Source organism: Lipophrys pholis, assembly GCF_963383615.2.
Source record: "Lipophrys pholis genome assembly, chromosome: 4".
NCBI classification, from domain to species: domain Eukaryota; kingdom Metazoa; phylum Chordata; class Actinopteri; order Blenniiformes; family Blenniidae; genus Lipophrys; species Lipophrys pholis.
The window spans coordinates 29,480,230-29,502,700 of record NC_137637.1 but is presented as its reverse complement, the minus strand read 5'-3'; the positions used below and the strand labels follow the sequence as shown (position 1 = coordinate 29,502,700).

Here is a 22,471-nt window from a genome sequence, read left to right as displayed (position 1 = left end):
GTTAGTTGAGGTACCAATCGAGACAATCATTACATTTGTAGGTATAGACTTGCTCCAAGGTGAGGGTTAGGGTTGTGCAAATATTAGTTACAGTTGGGCTTTGAGTAAGTCTGTAGAAAAATAATAAAGATGTGTGTGCATATGTGTGTGTGTAGGTGACTCTTCTGCACGGTCGTGGTCCCACATGTTGGGCTGAGAGGACACAGAGAGAAAGGCAGCTGCTGTTCTTGGTGTGCGCCCTGTCTTTGGGCCTGTTCATATCTCTCATCACATCAGGAGTCTTCTACAAACAGGGTGAGTTCACAACTCTATTAAAACTCAATATGGCAGCCTCGCTGAAAACAAACATCCGCAGTCACTGTGAGAAAGAGAAAGAGACTGATCAACAGACTCTCGATAAACGCCCAGCTTGGTTTTTCAATTATAATCTTTATTGTATGTGGTCTAACCAAAATACGAGTAATTCATCAACCATTTCATATAAATGACTTCAAAATAAATACACATACCGAGTGTTAACTGAATGTTGTTTTTTTTTGATGACTAATACCTGTAAAATGTCATCATCTCCAGTCGGCACTGGCACAGAACACACTGTGGACATCATAAGATGAGATGGGGGGAAAAACCCATGAACTTCTAAACAAATCAAAACTGAAAGGCATCAACAGTTTTACGGCTTTGAATCAGAAGCCACAATGCTAACGAAACTAGGGGGAACAGGAAAAAACTGGTTCAGGCCAATTGTTGCGAGTTGAACAAATGTACTGTATTGGTCTGAATTAACAAAGGAAAAATGCTTATGGCTTTTATTCAGGGTTTCTATTCAATTCCTGTATGTTTGTATATAATGTTGGTATTTTTTCTGTGAAGGTCCCACAACCCGTTCAGATCCGCGGCAGACAAAAGATAACTGAATCCAGGAGTAAGGATCACACTAGATATTTATTAAAACATAAGACAGTCAAATAGGTCTCAGCTGAGAAGTCCTGCCTCCATGAAGTCGGGAGAACCTCAAAAGGTGTGGCATCTGCAGATTTATACCCCAGGGAAGGTTGTCCTCCATTATAAACTATGTGAGTCTTACAATGGTTCATTATCTCCACCATAAGGAACGCATGGCTGGGAAACTCGCTTGGGCATGTCTTCTGTCTTCTTCATATGACGATTGCCACATATGAAAAGAATATATGTGCGCGAAGACAAGAGTTCTTCTCTGTGTGACAATAACAATACCCATACATGGAAAGAACGTGTGATGAGGTTTACACAACTAGGAATGTATGTGCGTCGGCAGCATGTGGCATATAGCATGAAGTAGATAGATATTACAATACAGTATATACGATGTATATAAAACTGTATGAAACGTCTGTAAAGTGATGCAATGTTGCAAGGATAAGCATAACCACGCGTCCTCTTACCAGTGTTCCAAAATGGGTGTTTAATGCAATGTGCTTTTCATTTCTTTATTTTTGGAGAGAAAAAAAAAAGGTGTGTTTTTATGAAACACGCCCTTTTGTCTGGATTTTGTGAGCTTTCAAAAATTGCCTCTTGTTCCTCTGAGAATGGAATGCTAGTTTTATTCATACACCTCCACATTACCACACTATATATTTTGTTCAATCTGCAAAAGCAAAAGTGCCAAAACTCGGCCGAGATACTTTACGGGGCAGTTATGTGCACGCTTTGTCCTTGCTTGCATTGTTTAGCTACACTTTTACTGGACAGATTCTTTAATTTTTTTTTTTTTTGCAAAGCAAATAGCATTCCCCGACAGATCAAATTATTGCTTAAACATTCACTACTTGTGTCTATGATGAGAAACACAGGCAAACGTTAGTGTTGGACCTGTCCTTGAAAATTAACTCATAATGATTGTTTTCCGGTCTTTAAAAATATTTCTGGCTCCTTCATCAAAGTTCATTGTCTACATAAGGAGGAAATAATAAAGTCTCTGATTTAGACACAGCGAAAGCCAGATGCTGCGAGGTATAGCCCCTCTACTCTGAATGTCCACTAATCTCTTGAAGTTTTGACCTGAATGCACGAACCCAGAGCAATGCAATTTAATACAGAAGACGTTACCGAAGCAAGGCTGTCTTCAAAACAACCTTAAATCGGTCCCCTGAGCTCAATCATTATGGAAAAAGACTTTGTGGATTTACCATCGCATCCTGGCAGTGTCTCATCAGTGTTGGTTTCCTTAGATTTACCATGGGAAAGTTGACACCACATCCTGCCATTCAGCACAGCATGTCACATCACACTTTGAAATAATAAAAGGAACAAGGATGAAACATCCTCGGGGTACTAACCTTAACAATGCTCATCGCTGTGTCTCCATTTCTGCCCCTTTCCTTATTTGGACAGATGAAGCAAAGTTTTACAGTAATTCACGTATCGGAAAGGTGAGTCGCCCCTGCCTGAGAGGACTCGCACTCGTGTTTATCCAAACACTGAATTCCAAAAGTGTTTCACGTTAAAGTGCTTTTTGTTTAGACTTTAAAAACGTTGCAAGAGCACCTCTGAAAATCCTACTCAGATGCTTCCTCTTTACTTTATTCTGAGAACAAAACTTGGAGAATATCCTTTCATTGGCAAAATAATAAGTCACATTTAGGTGGTGACATAAGCAAGTGACCGTGAGACTGAATGCGCCACCCACTTAAGTACTGCTAATGAAGCGAAATGACTCTCGTACAATACACCTCGGATGAAGTCATCCGTGCAATTTATCTTTATTGTTATTCTTTTCATTGTTTAATCTGTTGGTGGTCATTAATGTGAGACACTGACTCCTCTTAAGGCACGGGTTATCAGTCGTCATGTTTCAGCTAATCATTTACAAAAGATTTTTTTACAAGGAGAGTTAATCTCTTCAGGTTGTGTATTTTGGCTGTTATACCTCTTATAAAATAACAGTTTCCAGATGGTCTGAAACCCCTCCTGCATATTTGTCCTACCATGAAATATTTTGAGATTATCCGCTGTAGTCTTTCCCACTGAATCGCTGCTGAATACAAGATCGCTGTAAACTTCTTTTTCCTTTATATATTTATTTAATTTTCAAACTTTCTTACTTGCAGCTCACCCAGGATATTGCCTGACAGACCAATGCATCACAGTAGCCAGTGCGGTCATGGGAGCCCTCGACCGATCTGTAGACCCCTGCCATGACTTCTACAACTTTGCATGCGGGGGCTGGGTGAAGAACAACCCGCTCCCGGAGGGAAAGTCTCGCTGGGGTCCTTTCAGTAACCTGTGGGAGCACAACATGCTGATAATGAAGCAGTTATTAGGTACGAATAATGTCCTGAACAGCATAAATAGGCAAAAGGTTTTTTCAGTGGGTTTTTTTGTTGTTTTTTTCTTAGTCTCTGGAATAAAGTTGGCCTTGTATTAACAACTTGGTTTATTTTGGCAGAAAACACAACAGTAAAAGGTTTGAGTAAAGCCGAGGAAAAGGCCCAGCGATATTATGAAGCCTGCATGAACGAGGCCAAGATTGAGGAATTGGGAGCTAAGCCTCTTCAGGAGCTAATCAGTCAGGTATGCTTGTTTCCTAAAGGTGTAAAATATCAAACTATATTTTCGTTCGGAAAAACTTGATTCGTCATGAACCATCGTCATGAGGGCTTTGCTCCCTTTTGTCTTTCTCAGATTGGTGGGTGGGCTCTGAACGAACCGTGGGACAAAAACAACTTCCAGGAGGTTCTGCGTATGGTGTCGGCCGGCTTACGCACCTCGCCGTTCTTCACTGTGTTCGTCAGCACTGACTCCAAAAACTCCAATAGTAATGTCATTCAGGTGAGACGGTCGGAAATCGCTCTGTCGTGTTCATTACTCTACGTTGTTGTTGCCACGTTGCAGAAAATAAGACTTTACGGTGAAAAAATAGCATTTGACCAAAATACGCTAATTACTGACTAAAGACACTGATTAAAATGAACAAAAGGAGAGGAAAACACTGAGCCAACATTACAGAGGGTCATGATCTATCATCTCCCTCGACCAAAGCATTAGACAAATAGTTTAACTACCAGTAATCTCCAGTCCAAACAAACAAACAAAAAAAAACCCACCAAACCGGATCCTCCTAACGTCACCATATCCCTGTTTGAGCTTTCCCTTGTCTCTACACTTTGGCCCTCTGATACTGTGTTAAAGTTGTCACTTCCTTGGAAAAAAAAAATGGCTTGTGGCATTCCAGTTGCAAGTCATTAGACAGTATTGACGCGTCCAGAAAAGCCCCTCTTGCGTCAGCTCTTTTGGCTCGTAAAAACTACGACCCTTTCTAATGCTGCGCTCTAGTAGTCCTAAGAGTTCATTTAACCATCGAGTATAATAGTTTTTGTATTCCAGTTGACCACATGTGGGGAAACAATATAGCTGCTTTCAGGAAAGCTTGTTTTTGTTACGCTTTCTGAGTATTAATGAAAACATAAAATTGTATTTTATTCAGGAAACACTGTCACTTCATAAGTACAGGCCACAATATGACCTACCGTACTTGTATGCAGTCAGTCACATGGTGGAAAAAAACCCCCTTCAAAATTCAATAAAAATAACAATAATAACAGTGTGTGACGTTGTCTGATTGCAAACTTGGCATTCAGAGCTCAGGAAAACGTTTTAGCTATAACAGACACAGAAATTTGCACAAAAGTTGCTCTATAAAACAAGTTTAATTTGTATAAAATCTGCTTTAGCCTGCTGTTTTTATGTGAATATCAAATGCATTTATTGAAAGTAATTTATTTCAAAGGGCACTCCTATTATGTAGATTTACATTAAAGTATGTTTGTCTTAATGTAAATCAGCATTAAGACAACCCTGAAGATTTACATTAAAAACCTGTTTGTCTTAATGTAAATCTACATGTTTGTCATAATGTGTGTCTTAATATACATTTACATTAAGAGAAACATGTTTGCACCAGAGGCTTGTTTTCACAGTCTGCCCTCACGGATGCATTTTTATCTCGATATTCTTGGAACAGTCCACTTGACATTACAGTGGTGTTGAAGTCAAACAGACACAGAGACAATTCACTTTCTTTATAGTGCGTCATGTGTCTGCAACGAATTGTATATATGATGCTATTTTTCATCAGGTCCCCCCCCTTTTTCTTTTTAAAAACAGATCAGGAAAACTAATCAGACCTGGCATTTCACATGCACGTTGGCAGTGCAGAAGTGAAAACACAGGGCTATTTGTGTGTTTATATAATCTTGGGTGACGAGAAAAGTCATGCGATGTTTCTTTTTACCTTAGGTGGATCAGTCCAGCCTGGGACTCCCGTCACAGGATTACTACCTCAACAAAACAGCAAATGAAAAGGTAGTGTTGGGAAAAGTTTCACGTCTTTACAGTGACTTTTCACTTTTTAAGTGTGTTCATGCTGCGGGACGTTCAGAAAGAGTTCAGCCCCTTTAATATCTGCAGAAACAATGACAAGCAATGTTGTCACGGTTCGTTTAAGAGAACACACAAATGATGATCTCGACATATCTGGCAACACTGCTGCTTTTGTCACTAGTAAACTAGGATCTCTACTACTTCAACTATGATAAGATTGGCGTGTGAAGGAGTAGAGGTGCAAAGCAGAATAATTATTTCCTACAGGTTGGAATGGGACCAAATCTTTCAGAGGAACTCATCCATTTAAAAAGTAGTAGATATTACATATAAAAAGTATAACCCCATTTTTTTCCTAAGAATTAATGTTGTGAATATGATGCCGATAAGCATAAATCCGAAAATGAATAATAATGCGAGGCCATAATTCTAATGGGTGATATATATTGATGAATGGGCTATATATACAGACTTATTATTTAGTATATAAAGTAAAAACCTCTACCAGTGGAATCAACAAATATTTAATGTCCTCCTGATCAGCTGTTGTCAGCAATATATTTTGATGTGAAAATAGATGAGGTCCAAACGTATAACTTGGCTTAAAGAGAACTTCATTGTGAGTGTCTGTTTCACTCTCACTCTGATAAACGACAACTCAGCTTTACCTAGAATTTAAGATACATTCATTTGATGTGTTTTGTCTTGTGTGCCAGTAAAGTCACATTGATCACTATGAGAGGAAGGCTGGTTTGATCTCTTTGTGCGATAAAAAAAAAAAAGAATTAGCAGACGTGGGATGCAAAGATCATACCATGCTATCTGAACCCATCAGGGTATTTAGGAATACTCTTTCTCATATAGATTTACAAATGCTGTTGTGTTGAGAGGTGTTCTTCTGAACTTTACTTCGTTCCCAGAGGGAATTTCTGTGTTTGAATTTTAACACTTGGGTTGATGCACGTCACATTTACCGTGGCTTTAAACGACTTTGGTTGTCGCATGTATTTTAGGTTACTGTGCTGAATCATTTTTACTCAAACTTCTCGTCTCCCTCTGCATCGCTTCACCGCCCGATCTTCGCAGTATCTGACAGCATACCTCAACTTCCTGGTGGAATTAGGGGTCCTTCTCGGTGGCTCAGAGGAAAACTCTCGGAGAATGATGGGGGAGATTGTGGACTTTGAAACCACCTTGGCAAACATCACGGTCCCTCAGGAGGAGAGAAGAGACGAGGAGCTCATTTACCACAAGATGGAAGCCAAAGACCTGTCAGTGAGTGCCTCCTGGTTTAAAACGGTATCACCTAAAACCCAACCACTCTGAAACGTGTGAGACTGGAGCTATTCTTATATGTGTTTACAGTATGTGTGTGTTTCATCTCCTCTACTGCAGACTTTAGCGCCCGCGGTGGAATGGATGCCATTCCTCAGAGAAGTGTTTGCCCCTGTGCCGCTCAATGATTCCGAGCCAGTGGTTGTTTATGCCAAAGAATACCTCCAAAAAGTTTCTGACCTCATAACCAAAACCAATAAAAGGTGAGATACTAAATAATGACTGATATTTTGTCCACTTATGTGTCAAAGACAAGTGGGGTGCTACTAGTACACACTTGCATAGTGTAAATGTTTACCCTCTCATTTATAATTGTGTTTAGAAGGAAATAAATCAAATAAAGCAGCAAGGTTGGACTTTTTACACCTTATATATGCAGTGGCTCTTTCTGCTATTAAGCACCTGAAGGCAAAGCAACTCCAGTTGAAAAAATATTTTAGCAACAAGGCAATTCAAAATGCTTTTAACCAGTACATCATAATATATTTCAAAACGGGGTCAAAATGAGAAGTTAAAAACTTAAGACATTGATGATTGTCAGTGTTGGTAATAACACATTATAAAAGCAAAAAACATGTCACTATACTCTCACTACTTTTGGCAGTATTGTGCTAGAAATGGCAGATGGCTGTTCTAAAATTAATAATGCGATACCGTTACTGAAAATCAAGGCTGGTCAGCTTTAAGTAACATTATCATGCGGCTGCTTCCACGTTAGTCTGCCTCTTATGAGAGCGGGCGTCATGTTGGTCGCAACTCTTTTGTTCCCATTTCTTCTCATTGTCCTTTTGTCCAAAAATACAATTCGACAATTCATCACCAAGAATCAACTAAAAGAAGTAACACCACTACTTGTTTAAGAAGTAACTGTAATCAAGTAATGAGGAATAGTACTGTGCTCATTCAGCATAAAATAAATGAGAGCTTTAAGCATAATTAAGTTTTGACACAAGAGCATGTTGCTTTGTGCCCAATATAATCAAGTATATATCAGGTTTCACAAGATTTACAGCCGGGGGGGTTGTGAATATTTCTAAAACTGCTGACAGTTAGGTGAATTGCAAACTTGGGAGAGAAAGAGTGATCTCTCCACATCTCGTGATATTCATACCAACTCATTTCATTCAGCTTTTGGTTGAAAATCTTTGTCCCAAAAGCATTCAGAAATTTGTTTTTAATAAATTTTTGCAGCTTACTCAACAACTACATGATGATGAAGGTGGTACGGAAGATGGTTTCCATTTTGGACCAACGATTCCAGGATGCCGAGCAGCGCTTCCTCGAAGTCATGTATGGGACTAAGAAGGTGAGTCACTGAAATGTAAGTCATTCACTATGACCAACGGAGCCGCACAGAGATTTACATGTCGGGGTTTGATTCAGCGTGTAAAAAGTAAACATCACAACATAACTTTGGTTTGGGATATTTACCCAGACAGAAATCTATTTGGATCATCTTGATGAACTGTAGGCAGACCTCGAGGAGTTGCTGACTTGTCATGGTCTTACTGTTGAGACAAACAGTTCAGTGTTTATTTGAATTGTTGCCAAGCAGGGAAAAGCTAGTAAAAACACTCGGGAATCTAGAAGATCCCCATCGGCCTGAGGGTATGTAGGCTTTTTAAAAGTCCGGTATATGCTGGCAGAGGAAGTGGCCCTGAGCCAAGCAGCTGGGTTTAGCAAGAGTTTCACTTGACCTCTTGTTCTTGTGTGTGACATGGAGGATTTGTTTTCACTGTACACAGATACATGAAAATATTCAGTTGAGAAGCCTGAGTACTTTCCACTTAACAAGTACATTAGGCTTATTATTACTGGAGAAGCCTGACTCCTCCACCCGTTAAAGCAAATTCTTGGGTTTCTTTCACTGTGTTATGAGGTTCACAAAAATATACTTCACACAACTGAAATACTTATGTCTTTATACTCATGGTAAACCGGAGCCAGTGCATGTGACAGTATCACTGGGGCAGCAGAAAGAAACGATGAAGGGATGCATTATTAAACAGAATTTCACTCTCCTTTCACCTAGAAAATAAGAAATGAACTTGCTGGATCTAAAATAGGCTTGAATCTTGAATCACTCGTCAGTTTACCTACATTAGGCCACAGGGAGGCAGGGCAGGGGAGCACATGCGCAAAATGTCATTATCTCAAATGTATTTCCACTATTCACCAAGCCTGTTTACATGTACGCCAAAAACCCAACTATTATTCCAACATGAGAATTATCAGATTATTCAAGCAATAATGCAAACAGCAAAATGTGATATTCTTAGTTAGATCACGGCATTTATCTGAATATTAGAAATGTGATGAACACACCTAGATTCTTCCACAATACTCTGCTGTCTTTCGACATGAGTGAAAGACAAAAGACGTCAGAAAGTATTTGCAGCAGCAACTCAACAAAGAGCAGCTTCTGGAGTGAAGACGAGACTAATTTCATGTTAAATAAAATGAAAACTTGGCCACAGGCAGGGCTGGAAAGAATTCCGATAATTGACTGAAACATGTGACCCATGCTTTTACAATTTATGAAATTAAACAATTTAGATTTGATTATTAAAATGATCGGATTACTGCCAGTTATTTGATTTTTGTGGCGATATCAGCATGTTCATTTTAATAAGCACCTTTCTTTTTTTTTTTTTTGTTCATGGGAGGAAATTCACATAGAAAACTTGTGTGAGTCCAAACAAAGATTCAAACTCCTCTACTCAATGACACCAGGGACATTGACCGCGTGAGGACAGATAATCTACAAACAACTCCGGGTACAACTTTTACTCAACTTGCTTTGCACAATTTGAAGATAAACAAAATAAAAACATAACAAACAGAAACCGCAGCTGATAGAAGGTCCTGCTGGTTGCTCATACTTTCTGGAGGGAAACAAGGCTCTTATAATTCAAATAGAATGCTCTGATTCAGTTATCAAAGTACCAAAAGTTCAAAGGAAATTCTTGAAAAAAAAAAAGTCTACACACACCGACATGAAATAAATGTCGACAAACTGACCCTTCAACTGGACCCACCGATGCAGTCAAATCTGAATACGTGTGAATGTGTTTTGAATTATCTCAGTAAGGCGCACTTCCTCCTCAGTGAGTGACTGTGAAGGCTCCAGCGATCCTGGTCTTTATCTGAGGGAGATCCTGTTCCTTCTGCCTTGTTTTCCACTGGGGTCAAGCTGTAAAAACAAACCAAAACTTTCTGTGTGTGTGTCTCTCTTTGTGTCTCTGGTTTATGTGAGAGTGCAGCTGTGTCTTTTTCTTTTTTCTTTTTTTTTTTCCCCTCTTCTGCAACTGTCTGCCTTGGTACATTTTACTGCTTCATTTGCTCAGAGCCCTCCTCATTTCCTCATTCTGACCTTGTTCCTTTTTACGTGCATGTAACTGATTTGTCCTTCCTTTAACCTGATAATAAATCTAACATATAGGGCTGCCTATCGTCGGCTGAATACTTTTGTTGGCCAGTCATTGTCTTAAGAGAAGTGAGGTGAAGGGTGTGCGTTTAGGTTTAATCTATTCAGTGAGAATGATTTATTTTAGAAAAGCATTTTTCACGCACAAACGTTTGTTTTTAGAAAGTGACAAAAACTTGTTTTGTTGTAATTGAGGTCGGGTTTAAAACAGTTTGGAGCAAAGAGGGACAAAAATATAACCACACAAAAATATCAAATCAAAGGCCTTCTTTGTATGCGTGTGTGCATTATCAAATAGTTCATTATGAAATAGAAAATTGCTGTAAAATGAAAATACCACCTTGGTTATATATGTTGCTTTTCTGCTGCTGGGTTCATTTGCATGGTTTTAAATTTGATTGCCAACAGTCTGTAAAATGTTTTGACTATACGTTTGATGTGTTGGGTCTTCTGTTGTTGCCATTGTGTTTAAAAAAAAAAAATCATGAAAATCCACAAAGACCTCTGTACCCTGTGGCAGGAACTCTGAGTCTCTAAGCCTGCAGAGATAACAACTCAGCTTTTTCCAAAAACCTGAGCTATAAAGGCCATGAAGGTGACACTGCTTTTTCTCTTTTTATCTGCAGATGTTTGTCCTTAGATGTGGTTTCTATTTGATGTGATAACAGAAAGCAAAGTGTTAATGCCGTTTTGTATTGAAGTGCTAAGAATATATACATACAAATGCTCCTCTTACAGAAACAGTAGTTACTGTCAGCTTCACCTTTAAGAAAGAAAACCTTTTGTCCCTCACTTTTATATTCATGCACATACGGTTCAGAGCCTCGGGGGTTTGCAGCTGTACGAGCAAACACTGTGTGACGTAGTGGGGATTGACTGTCCGGTTGTAGTGTATTAGAGGAATGGGCAGAAATCCTGAATTTCTCATGCCTTTATTTCTCTGCTCATTAAGGATGAACACTGTTTTCTTAGTCACACGCAGGCGAGGAAAAGCACGCCATGACGGTGAAATACACAGTATCGTCTGACAAAAAACTTGGAACGGAAGAAAAACATGTCACACACGGTTTAACAAATAGCGAGGGAACGGTGTGAGTTCAGGTGTGTAAGAATGCAGGTTCCTCTTCTTCAACATGTCCTGATGTGTTGTTTTTGCAGAGCTGCACTCCGCGGTGGAAGCTGTGTGTCAGCGACACGGACAGCGCCCTGGGCTTTGCTCTCGGAGCCTTATTCGTCAAAGCCACCTTCGCCGAGGACAGCAAAGCCACTGTAGGTGTTTCAAGGTCCTCCCCGCATAAAAGTGTCTCCTTGATGTGTGCCATGACGTGAATTTGAATCGTCTCTTTTATGTTTCAGGCCGAAGATATGGTTGCAGAAATCAAATGGGCGTTTGAGGATAGCCTGAAGTACGTTAGCTGGATGGACTCAGAAACCAAAAAAGCAGCAAAAGAAAAAGTGAGAGTCTTAATTTTGCTTCAAAGTATTGTACTAAAACTTAATAACGGTGTCTGTCGGTTTAAATTTGTTCCACGTTGAAGTGGCTCATGAATTCCACAATGTCACAATTTGTGTTTTAAACTCTTAAGGCCAGCTTCTTTAAGTGTTGGTTTTGCGTTAATCAATCATTCTTAGATGATTTATTTCTATAACTCCTATCAGACAGATGAATGATATTTATAGTTATTTATAACTGTAATCTTATATTGCACAGATGAAGCCATACATAAGCCCCTGTGTGTGAACATGCACAGAAAGAATTGTTTGAGGAAACAAGTCAACTGAATAATGGTAATTTATTAAAGGAAATAAAATTTAACAAGGGTTATAATAAAAGTGCGAGATGTCATTTAAGGTCATAGAGGCCGTCATTTATTTTCGTGGAGATACTGTACAACCTCCCCCACTAAAGAGACATGCTTATAGGCTGACAAGTGACTGGTAGTCTGTCTGTAAACGTGAACACCTGTCTGGCTCGAAGATGAACTGTTGACCTGTTCTGGGTGTTCCCTGGTATTTGCACTGTACTGGCTGGGATAGCCTCCAGCCATCCTGTGATGCTATGATGGATAAAGTGGGCAAAGATGTATGAATGGAAGGCTGGAGAATGCAGCACTGCCACCTGGTGTGAAAGTGTGTCTTTTACAATCTTTATACGTCGTCCCACACAGGCAGACGCTATATACAACATGGTTGGATATCCTGAATTCATCATGAACACTACAAAGCTGGACAAAGTATTCAATGATGTAGGTAAATGTGGAACTGTATTATATTGTATTAGTTTCATTGTCCCATTTTTCTTCATCAAATCACTGAACTACTCTTCATTCCTGTCTTTTAGTTTATGGTGGTGTCTGAATTTTACTTCCAAAATGTCATGCAATACTACAACTTCTCAGCCAGAGTGACAGCAGACCAGCTGAGGAAAATTCCCAACAGAAACCAGTGAGTAGCTTCCTTCAGTCTACGACACTGTCACCCCTCTTGCCACGGCGGAGGTGGGACGCTCCGATGGGAACACATTCCTGCTATCCTGACTCAGCGGAATACTGCTGCCATCCACAAATGTTCCCAGGCAACCAGCTTCCCTGGACTGATCCTTGTCTCTAATTAGGCTCTGTGGAGAAGCTTAGATTAGGGTTCTCAAGCCTTCCACATAGGAAGCACAGCCCTCTCGCCAGAGCAGGTTGTGCAGAATCAATATTCTCAATTGAATATTAGAACAAAGTGCTGAATTTGTAGTCCCCCTTTTTTTTTTTGCAGGTGGAGCATGACCCCTCCGACTGTGAATGCATATTACAACCCAACAAAGAACGAGATGGTTCTGCCAGCGGGAATCCTTCAAGCCCCGTTCTACAGTCGCTCCTGGCCAAAGTATGTCCTCCACTCTGCATTTTCGATTCACTAAATCATGTCAGACATCCATGATAGGAAGAAAGCAGGCTACAGCTTTATTGCATAATGGAACGGATGCTTAGGTTTAGTCAACAAAAACATAAACACAGAGATTCACATGACACTCTTAACACCGAAAAATACAACATTATCCACGGACGGCATGATTTCACAGCTGTTCTTCTAAGTAGACAGCAGCGTCCTGTGGTTAAGTGTAAATATACAGCAGTTGTTTTTTGTTCTTTTATCCAAGCTAATGTTAATTGCTGCAGAAAATATAGATGTAAATACAAATTGAAATCACAGAAATGGCCATAACCGCAATGTTGTAGTGAAACCGCTACAGATATTTAAACTTTGACTTCAGTATTGATTAAATGAAAGTGATAAAAATGGAGTTTGAAAAGAAAAAGTAAACTGAATCTCCAACTTTCTCTTCATTTCAAGTTTTTCAAGTAACTCTAGTTCTCCTAAGCCGAGCACCTAATAGGCTCAGTACTTAGCAAACAGAGTATTGATATGAGGTAATCTTTTCATTTCTTCGTGAAATCACAGAGCTGATTTTCCTCATTTTAAAACTACTGTTTAAAAAGAAGCATTGGTTATAAAAGTCAGTGAGTCAATGAATTCTACTATGCTATAAAATGGTTGGAAATCCTAAAATGCATTGTCATAAACATAGGGTGACCAAGTATTCTCTTTTGCTTAGACATGTCCTCTTCTTATGTCCTGTCCTCGGTGTTCACAAGGATTTGTTTATCATAAAAAATCAAACCATGGTCATTGTACGTAATAAACACATAAAATGTTTCAATGGTGATTTTAAGGTTTGTCGATTTTCTACAGATATAATCTGTTAAAAAAAAAAGAAAAAAAAAAGTGTGTGACTGGAGCAACTTGACTCCTGTACTGTGAAAATTTAGTCATCGTGTGCATGGCAGAGTGAGGGTGTTAGTCCAGACCTCATAAAGTGTAAAATGATACACATGAATACAGTCTTAGTGGTCAGTAAATGCTCTAACACCAGCAGTTGCGAACTAAGTCCATTTGTTTTGCTCCTTGTCTGCCTGGGGGTTTTTTGCATCTCAAAAACTGAACAAACAAAAATCACACAGCACATTTCTACTGAATTGCATTGACCCATCATGAAGGTTTTTTTCTTTTTTTTTTTTTTTAAATAAGCATTTTTTATGTCTCCATAATATTTTGTTTAAAGTGATAGGACATCTATTGCATGAGGTAATTGAAAAACTGAATGTCTTTCTTGTTCAAGTTCTTAAAAAACATGTACATGATTAATACGTACATGCATTTATAACTGTGTACTCGTTTTTTTGTTTTGCAGAGCTCTCAACTTTGGTGGAATTGGAGTAGTCATGGGTCATGAACTAACTCACGCATTTGATGACCAAGGTGAGTTCAAAAAAGATATTTGACTTGATATACTGTACAGTGATTGTTTGGATTTTAAATGGGTCAATAAAGTGCGTAGGAATCAAGGGTTGGTGAACATACAATATGAATGTATGTTTTTGTATTTTAAGGAAGGGAATACGACAAGGACGGAAACCTACGGCCCTGGTGGAAGAATTCCTCTGTGGAGGCCTTCAAGAAGCAGACTCAATGCATGGTGGAGCAGTATGGCAATTACAGCATTAACCAAGAGCCTGTGAATGGAAGACACACACTGGGGGAGAATATTGCTGACAATGGCGGACTCAAAGCTGCTTACAAGGTCTGATGTTTGATAGGAATCGTAACTCACCTTGAGTTTTCATCAGTTTTTTCTCGTAATGGCTCTCTCTGAACAATGTAGATCCAGAGACTCCTGTGAGAGAAAGAGAGACAATTTAGTGTGTCATGAAAAGGATGAGGCATTACTGTTATTGTTTCCGCAACATCAGACCGCACATTTCCAAGGTTGGGAAACCAGCACACAGATCTGGTATTAATCTCCTGTGTTAGTTTATTTGTTGTTGGCTGCTGCAGGTCACGTCCATTAATCTGTGTTGGAAAGAGTTGGTTGTCTGGTTTACAGTGAAGCCTGGAAATGCAACAGGTGGTTATGAGAGGCCTTCTCAGCCTCTGGTCACTTCTTCACATGCACACATTCTTTCCATGCAATGAAAGGTCACAAGCTATGAAGCAGATAAGCAAACCATATAGAAGTAACGCCGCAGAGGATCTAAAGTCGATCCTCTGCTCCTTTGTGGGTCTTTAAAGCCTTGGATTTTTCTGACTGGAAAAAAACAACAACCAGTGAAACGTCTGTGTAACATGATAATTTCTTACTTTGAAGGCTTACGTGAACTGGATCAAAAAGAACGGTGAGGAGGCCACGCTGCCGGCCCTGGGAATGACCAACCGTCAGCTGTTTTTTGTGGGGTTTGCTCAGGTTTGTACCCCCCACACTCAAAGTATATGCTTTGTTCTGACTTCATCTTATTGGCTGCATAATAACACTGCTACTGACCTAAAGCTCACCTTCAGATACTTTGTGGGCATAAAATGTGTCCGATGTAGGTACATTGCTAATCCCCTCTTTAAAAAAAAAAAATAAAATCTCTAATTTGATAGAAGAAGAAAAAGATAGGGATAGGGTAAAGAAACAGAAGATTTGTGATGCATCCTGATGCACACTAAGAAAACACTTTACATACTATAAGCAAAAATTCTTCAAAGCAATGCCAATGACAGGAAGCTAAAACAGACGTTTATTGGTTTCAGAGAAGAGTCTGGTTTTCAACAAAAGCTGTTATTTGTGAATATTGTTTCTGGTTCAAACATCGACAGATATTTTAATGAAACTAAAAGCAATGTGTCAGGACACGTTTGCTTGGCGTGCTGATTAAAACAGAGGGAGTTGAAAAAGTAACTCACAGATTGTTTTAATTTGGACAAATGAAGGAAGGTATGAGTGTCCGCATTGTGTAAAGTTCAAGTACTGTGGCTAAGATGTCTTGTGTTTATCTGACAAGCCTTTTCTCAGAGTTCTTGTGTGTTCTGGAGAACTCGGGTTTCAATATCACACATGTCCAAGTTTTGCGCTTGACCGTGACTGGCTCCAAGTGAGCTGTTATGTCACCAATCGTTCTCGTACATCATTGCGTAATGTGACCACAGAGAGAAACATTCACCAGATGACTATGAGCCTTCCTGTGTTCTTACTGAAACTAAAATTGTGCTCACACTGAAAAATGAGAGCAGAAATATGTTTTGACAAAGTGATTTGAGAGTCCAGCCGTCTTTTATACCCATGAGGTGATGGAGCTGATCACAGCTTACTGGGTGAAGGCTACACCTTGGACACGTTGTCAGTCTGTCATGGAGCAAATACAGAGACAGTCCACACTAACTTAAGGCGCACATGCGGGTAAAACTGGTAAAAATCCACATAGAAAGGGGACAGGCCAGACTTGGACCAGGCACGTTCCTGCTTTGAGGCAAATGTGCTAACGCCTACACCGATTGCAGCGTCACTATTACAGCATTGCTATTGGAGCATTACAATTGTATACTATTAATAGCATTTCTATTGCAGAATTACTATTGGAGCATTACAATTGGAGCATTACAATTGTAGCGTTTCTATTGCAGCATTACTATTGTAGCGTTACTATTGTAACGTTACTATTGTAACGTTACTATTGTAGTGTTACTATTGGAGCGTTACAATTGTATACTATTGTAGTGTTACTATTGGAGCATTACAATTGGAGCATTACAATTGTATACTATTGCAGCATTACTATTGTAGCGTTACTATTGTGGCGTTACTATTGGGGCGTTACAATTGTATACTATTGTAGCGTTACTATTGTAGTGTTACTATTGCAGCATTACTATTGGAGCGTTACAATTGTATACTATTGCAGCATTACTATTGGAGCGTTACTATTGGAGCGTTACTATTGGAGCAAAACTCACAGACCTGTAGTTGTAACATATTTATGTTGATTAATTCAGGAAATGATGAGTGACTATGAAGAGTTTTTCTTAAATCTGTTCAGTGTTTGAAGTAAGAGATGAAGTTTGAAGTGCCTGATGGGACAGTGAGTTCTTTATTCTGTGTGCATTACTCTTTCTTTGTCTTGCAGGTCTGGTGCTCTGTCAGGACGCCCGAGAGCTCACACGAGGGTGTTATCACAGATCCTCACAGCCCGTCAAGATACAGAGTCATCGGCAGCATTTCCAATTTAAATGACTTCTCCAAGCACTTTAACTGCAAAGCAGATGCTCCCATGAACCCGAAGCATAAGTGTGAGCTGTGGTGAAGCCTCACTGCTTAGTGCTGTTCTCCAACACGATGTGAGATGGACACTGTGGAGAGCAGGACTGGAACAAAATCTCTCTGGGAGGGAATGCCAAAAACCACTGAAACTCTTACTGCCTTGCCACTTAATGCTTATCAGGTTCCGTATCCAGACAAACTGTGCCTGCCCTGTGTGGAGAATTGTAACCACAAGGACCGCCGGTTGGGAGAACAGCTTTCCTCAAACTGTCAAGTTGAATTTAGTACAGTGTGGTTTTTGAACACTGGAAACTCGACAAGTGGTTACAAAAATGTGATAACCACTCTCATTTTATTTCATTCTACGTTGCTCATGTGAGGTGAACAATAAGCACTTCAATGCTTCTGTTGTGAGTTACGGTGCTTGCAGATGCTCCAGGTCACTTTCATCAGATTCTATTTTAAGTCAGATTTTTATGACATTGAACCAGACATATTGAGATTTTTAAACTAATAACTTTTTTTTTTTTTTAATTGGCAAATTGACCGTTTTAAAGCTTTCTAATAAAAATGCTGTTAAATTGGGGTTTAATACTAAAACATCAGTTTATCTTAAAGCATTGCAATGTTTCTTTTTTCAAAGTGTGTGTGTACAGTCTAGTCAAAACTTGACAGTCTCAGTGATGTAGACTTAAGCCCTGATGTGCCATACCTGTTTTTATGAGTGAGAGTTTGCCACAAAATATTTTGTATAATAAAAACAATCTTAAACCACATATATCTAATGTTTTACATTTTATTCATTCGTCTGAATTCCTTAAAACTTTTGACTTGTTCAAGTAGGAAAGCGTGCCGATAAATGACACGTGTGCACTCGTTCGAATGTGAAAAGGAAAATTAATGAAAATCCCAAAAAAGTGAAAATTCATTTGGAATATTTGTGATTCGTTTAAGTTTACTGTGCATTGTGTTGCAGCTGATGGTTCTTATCAGGGTCATGGTCATCATAAACACAAAACGTGTGGTGTAATGGTGATAAAGTGGTTTGTACTGTTGCTTCACACCAAGAAGATGGAGGTTTGAGTTCTGGCTTTCAGGGCTTGCTGTGCAAAGTTTGCATGCTTGCTAGTTCTCCCGGACCTTGCATTGTTGTTTTCTGGGTCTTTTTTCCCCCCACAGAAAACAAAATTACATGAAACTGTTAACTTTACATTGACCGTCGCTGAGTGTGTAGAGATAGCTGTATTAACTCTGTCATGTCCTGCTGGCAGCCTCTTGAAGGCGTATCTGTTTAGTTTCACATTTTTGTCAGTCGTTTTACGCTTCACCTACACCTGAGTACAGATGGTGTTCAAGATGAATGAATGTACATCCATCCATTTTTTATACCACTTTAACACAGATACATGGGTGATACTGCAGTATTGCACGTCTCAAGAAAAGACAGTGTCATATTATTGTCATACGGAGGTTTTCAGATGTAAACATGCTTTAACTTTTTTTTTTTTTCTCAGTGTACAGACCAGGCCTGAAATGAGCAGAAAAAAAAATTGCTGGATCATAATATGGAATTGCAAAATTCAGTAATAACACCTGGATTTGATGCCAGACTTGTTTTTTTGTGTGTGGAGTTTGCATGTTCTCCCTGCATTTGTTATCTCCAGGGAATATGGCTCCCTCCTACAACCCAAACACATTTGTGTTAGGTTAAATAGTGTCTCTAAATTGGTCATAGGCGTGAATGCGCATGTGGGTGTTTGTCAGCCTGTTTCTCTCTGATGATCTGGCAGCTTTTTCAAAGTGTGAACTGCCATTTTTTTTATTTATTTTTTGCTCAGTATCAGTTGGGATGGGCTCTTGCTCCCTGAAATAAACGTAGCAAGTTGTGAAGACTGCATTTATACTTGATTTAGTTTGGTATATGATGCCATTGCTGAAGGCCAGAGATGAACATGTTATTCAGTGTCTCAGATTTTATTACCAAACCAAATCCAGCAAGCCATTTAGGTGTAATGTGTCGTCGTCACTTTGCAGACGCGAAGATGTGAGAAGAACAGTAGATGGCGATGATAACACAGGAGAACATTTTCTATTCATAACCAGTACTCTGCTCAGTGCAGAGTACGGGTTATGAATCATACAGTTAAACACTTAATATTGTTGCTTGCAGCCCCAAAATACATAAATTGCCCTAAATACATGCAGAGTTTTATATGTTTATCCATACAATTAATCTTAGTCCTAATGTAAGGGTTTATGGTTTTTTTACAATATGTTAAATAATGTAAATAAACATTTTTTGGGGTATTTTATGTCCGTAAATAAAAAACAATGGTAAAATCAATCGCTTTAAAGAAAAAAAAACTTTCAAATTTGATTATGTACTCGCGATTGGAGCATGAACTATGCTGCCTGTGTTTGATTGAAGGCTGGTTCGTTTAGCCGAGCGATTCCGTAACTGGCCGAGAGTTGCCGAATCATCTGTCCTGCCCGGACTGCTGGAAGCGGCCGCAACGCCATGTTGGCGAAGTCTCTCATCTCTGTGAGGAAAAAAATGATAGAAAACACACTTGCCGAGAAGAAAAGGTAGATCGCCGAGGGAGATCGAAGATCGCGGCGATTATTTCGTGTTTTTTTTTTTTGTTTTTTTTTTTGTTTCTTGAGAGAAACGAACCGGGCCGGATCCGCAGAGGTTCCGGACGGGCGAGGGAGGCTAAACCTCCCACCGTCCCCCATGAATAGCACCGCTGATCCGAACAGCGACTTTCCATGAACAAAAAAAAAAAAGACGATTGTGTTGCTATTCGAGCTTCGTTATCCCAGTTCGTTAAAGGGATTTGGGGCCTGCTTCAAGAATCTTGCTACGCTTGCTCAATGCATGCGAGCTAAGGCACCGTTCGTCTCGGTATTTATTGAGGTATTGTTTTATTTGTTGATTTTGTTGCAATGAGTTTGCCACCGAAAGTGGTCCCCAAACCCGCCGCTGTCGCAGTTAGCGGACCTGGAAGTGGCCCCTCTCCGTCGAGCCAACTGCGGGCTACCCTGACCTCCGTGTCTCTGCCGCCGGGAGCCCCGACAGCCCCACAGCCGGGCGCCGTGCCGCCGCCTCAGTATCCTTTTGACGTGGGTAACGCACACATTGCTTTGTTGTTGTTGTTTTTTTTGTTTGTTTTTTTTGTGTGTTTTTTAAATGCATTTAACTTGGACTCATGACAGCAATGCACACCGCGTTTTTTTTAATTTTCTTTTAATTTTTTATTATTCCTGGGGAGATAATAGAGGCTGGATGCGGGGATGATGGTTTCGTTTGGAGGGAGAGCTGGGAGGGGAGGGGACAATTAGCTAGCTAAGTGTGCTAACGTTAGCTCCTCGACGCCGGTTGTCAGAAAAGCTAACGGAAATGTCAAGTTTGATATTTGGCAGCCGACGCCACATCGCTGCGTATGTTTACGTGTGTGAGCGGACGCGGCTACCGCCGGGCTTCAATGGCACGGCATATTTAGGATAGACGAGGTTCATTTTTATTAAGCGAAGGAACCCCCTCCCCCGCCCCCGCCTTCCCACCCGCACCCACCCCACCATCACCGGGAGGCTATCAGGCTTTCCTCGCCGGTCACCGGTATTGTTCAGTCGTGGTTGTTGACGAGCCGGCTTCTTTACACAGCGAGCCAGCGGGCTAAAAAGAACCGTGGTCTCTGGTGGTCACAGGGGATGAAACCAGTTCCGTCCATTTCACCGTGGTGGTGACCTGTGGCTTCGCGGTGGAACGGGGCTAATGATAGCCGGTGCAAGGCCCGGGCTAGTGGGAATTACACCCTCGTTCCCCATTACAGAATACACCAGCTGCAGAAGGGGTGCTGCTCTGCACTTTGAGCTCCCGCAATCACAAAGAAATTACTTAATTATTATTTCTTTTCCTAACGATGCATTGATTATTAGCAACAATCTATTGCAATACTATGCATTACTTATTTGTGTTTGCACTTCCCAAAAAATTGGTACATATTACTGTAGGAAATGAATCAAGCTGGAAATCTGTGTTTTCCCAATATGTGTTTCCTTTGAAGGCTACTGCTATGATATTGATCAATGTGTTGCAGGCTTTGCAGAAAGCTTGTTAAGGTGCAACTCATTACAACCAGGCATACCAGAGCAGGTAGATCTCAAAAATGTTGTTGGGCATTGGCTCTTGCACTCCAGGAGTAGCCAATGCTGATGTAGACCAATAAAAGTATTTAAAAAATGATCCAGTTGCATAAGATGCACACTGAGATGTGGTACAAGTACCCAGATGTGTTGGATGAGGGAGACATTTCAATCATGTGCAGCCTCCGGGACCAGGAATGAAATAAGTCGACACTGTTCTATAAAATACAGTTAAAGTTTAGATTTGAGGTATCAAATGGTGGAAAGGGACATTTGAGATTGTTCAACACCTGTGAATTATAACAAAAAGGCTTCAAACCTATAAGATGAAAGAAGAGGCTTTGGCTGAAGATGACAGGATGGTTAAAGAATCACATGCATAAGTCCAGGCAAGGCTTTAAAAGTATAAGAACAATGAAGAGAAGATAAAATGGCAGCATTAGAATATCTTGTTCAATTGTGGTATGGATTCTGACTGCAGCGATCAAACAAGATAACATTTATTCATACTTTGACACACGTGTAGGGAGGAAGTTACAGTAGTGTGGTTAACCTGTGGTTATAAATGTGCATGGTGCTTTTGAGATTGCTCAGAAATACCATTAACATTATATTTTCATAGGTTTGCAAAAGTGATTAAACAAAGATCTGGACAACTGCGTTGACACGTTTTTGTATTTAAAGATTGTTGGTTTAGGCTGTTTTGTACCGTGATCATTTAATATTAACAGTTAAAATTGCTTATTTGTTTCGTTGTTCGCCAAAAAATCTCTGCTGACATTTCCAACATTGTTTGATGTACTGGCATTATCATTGCCTTTCCATTTATACCTTCACCTTTGAGTTTATTCAGTGTTGACCCAGTATCAATTTACCCTACTTTTGGTGGAGCGAAGTCACTATGGTTATGTCACCTCCTGTTTTATTTACAGCATGGTGTCAGTAGTGTGAGGGAGAGGATTAAGTTGATGTCTCCTGCCTGCCAGTGGCAGAGAGACGTGTGTTTTTGTGATCTGACAGCCTCAGTTGTGGCTGAGCTTTGAGGTGTGATGTCTCAACCTGATTTCCTGCCTCCC

The 22,471-nt window shown here is 40.0% G+C and overlaps 2 protein-coding genes across 4 annotated transcripts in view; both read left to right on the top strand.

The window, feature by feature from the left end:
* Window positions 1–19,791, top strand: part of ece1 (endothelin converting enzyme 1) — a 30,517-nt gene extending 10,726 nt beyond the window's left edge. For both annotated transcript variants that reach the window (XM_080461625.1, XM_080461624.1), the window contains 17 exons: window positions 156–294; window positions 3,090–3,302; window positions 3,428–3,552; window positions 3,664–3,810; window positions 5,278–5,343; window positions 6,448–6,636; window positions 6,757–6,899; window positions 7,888–8,002; window positions 11,282–11,392; window positions 11,480–11,578; window positions 12,292–12,369; window positions 12,465–12,568; window positions 12,887–12,997; window positions 14,364–14,431; window positions 14,563–14,753; window positions 15,318–15,413; window positions 17,116–19,791. In XM_080461625.1, the coding sequence (XP_080317751.1) occupies window positions 156–294; window positions 3,090–3,302; window positions 3,428–3,552; window positions 3,664–3,810; window positions 5,278–5,343; window positions 6,448–6,636; window positions 6,757–6,899; window positions 7,888–8,002; window positions 11,282–11,392; window positions 11,480–11,578; window positions 12,292–12,369; window positions 12,465–12,568; window positions 12,887–12,997; window positions 14,364–14,431; window positions 14,563–14,753; window positions 15,318–15,413; window positions 17,116–17,292 (2,172 nt within the window). In that variant the 3' untranslated portion in view covers window positions 17,293–19,791. The remainder of the gene's footprint in view (window positions 1–155; window positions 295–3,089; window positions 3,303–3,427; window positions 3,553–3,663; window positions 3,811–5,277; window positions 5,344–6,447; window positions 6,637–6,756; window positions 6,900–7,887; window positions 8,003–11,281; window positions 11,393–11,479; window positions 11,579–12,291; window positions 12,370–12,464; window positions 12,569–12,886; window positions 12,998–14,363; window positions 14,432–14,562; window positions 14,754–15,317; window positions 15,414–17,115) is intronic.
* eif4g3a (eukaryotic translation initiation factor 4 gamma, 3a) overlaps window positions 19,791–22,471 on the top strand; it is a 54,261-nt gene continuing 51,580 nt past the window's right edge. For both annotated transcript variants that reach the window (XM_080461622.1, XM_080461623.1), the window contains exon 1: window positions 19,791–20,359. In XM_080461622.1, the coding sequence (XP_080317748.1) occupies window positions 20,196–20,359 (164 nt within the window). In that variant the 5' untranslated portion in view covers window positions 19,791–20,195. The remainder of the gene's footprint in view (window positions 20,360–22,471) is intronic.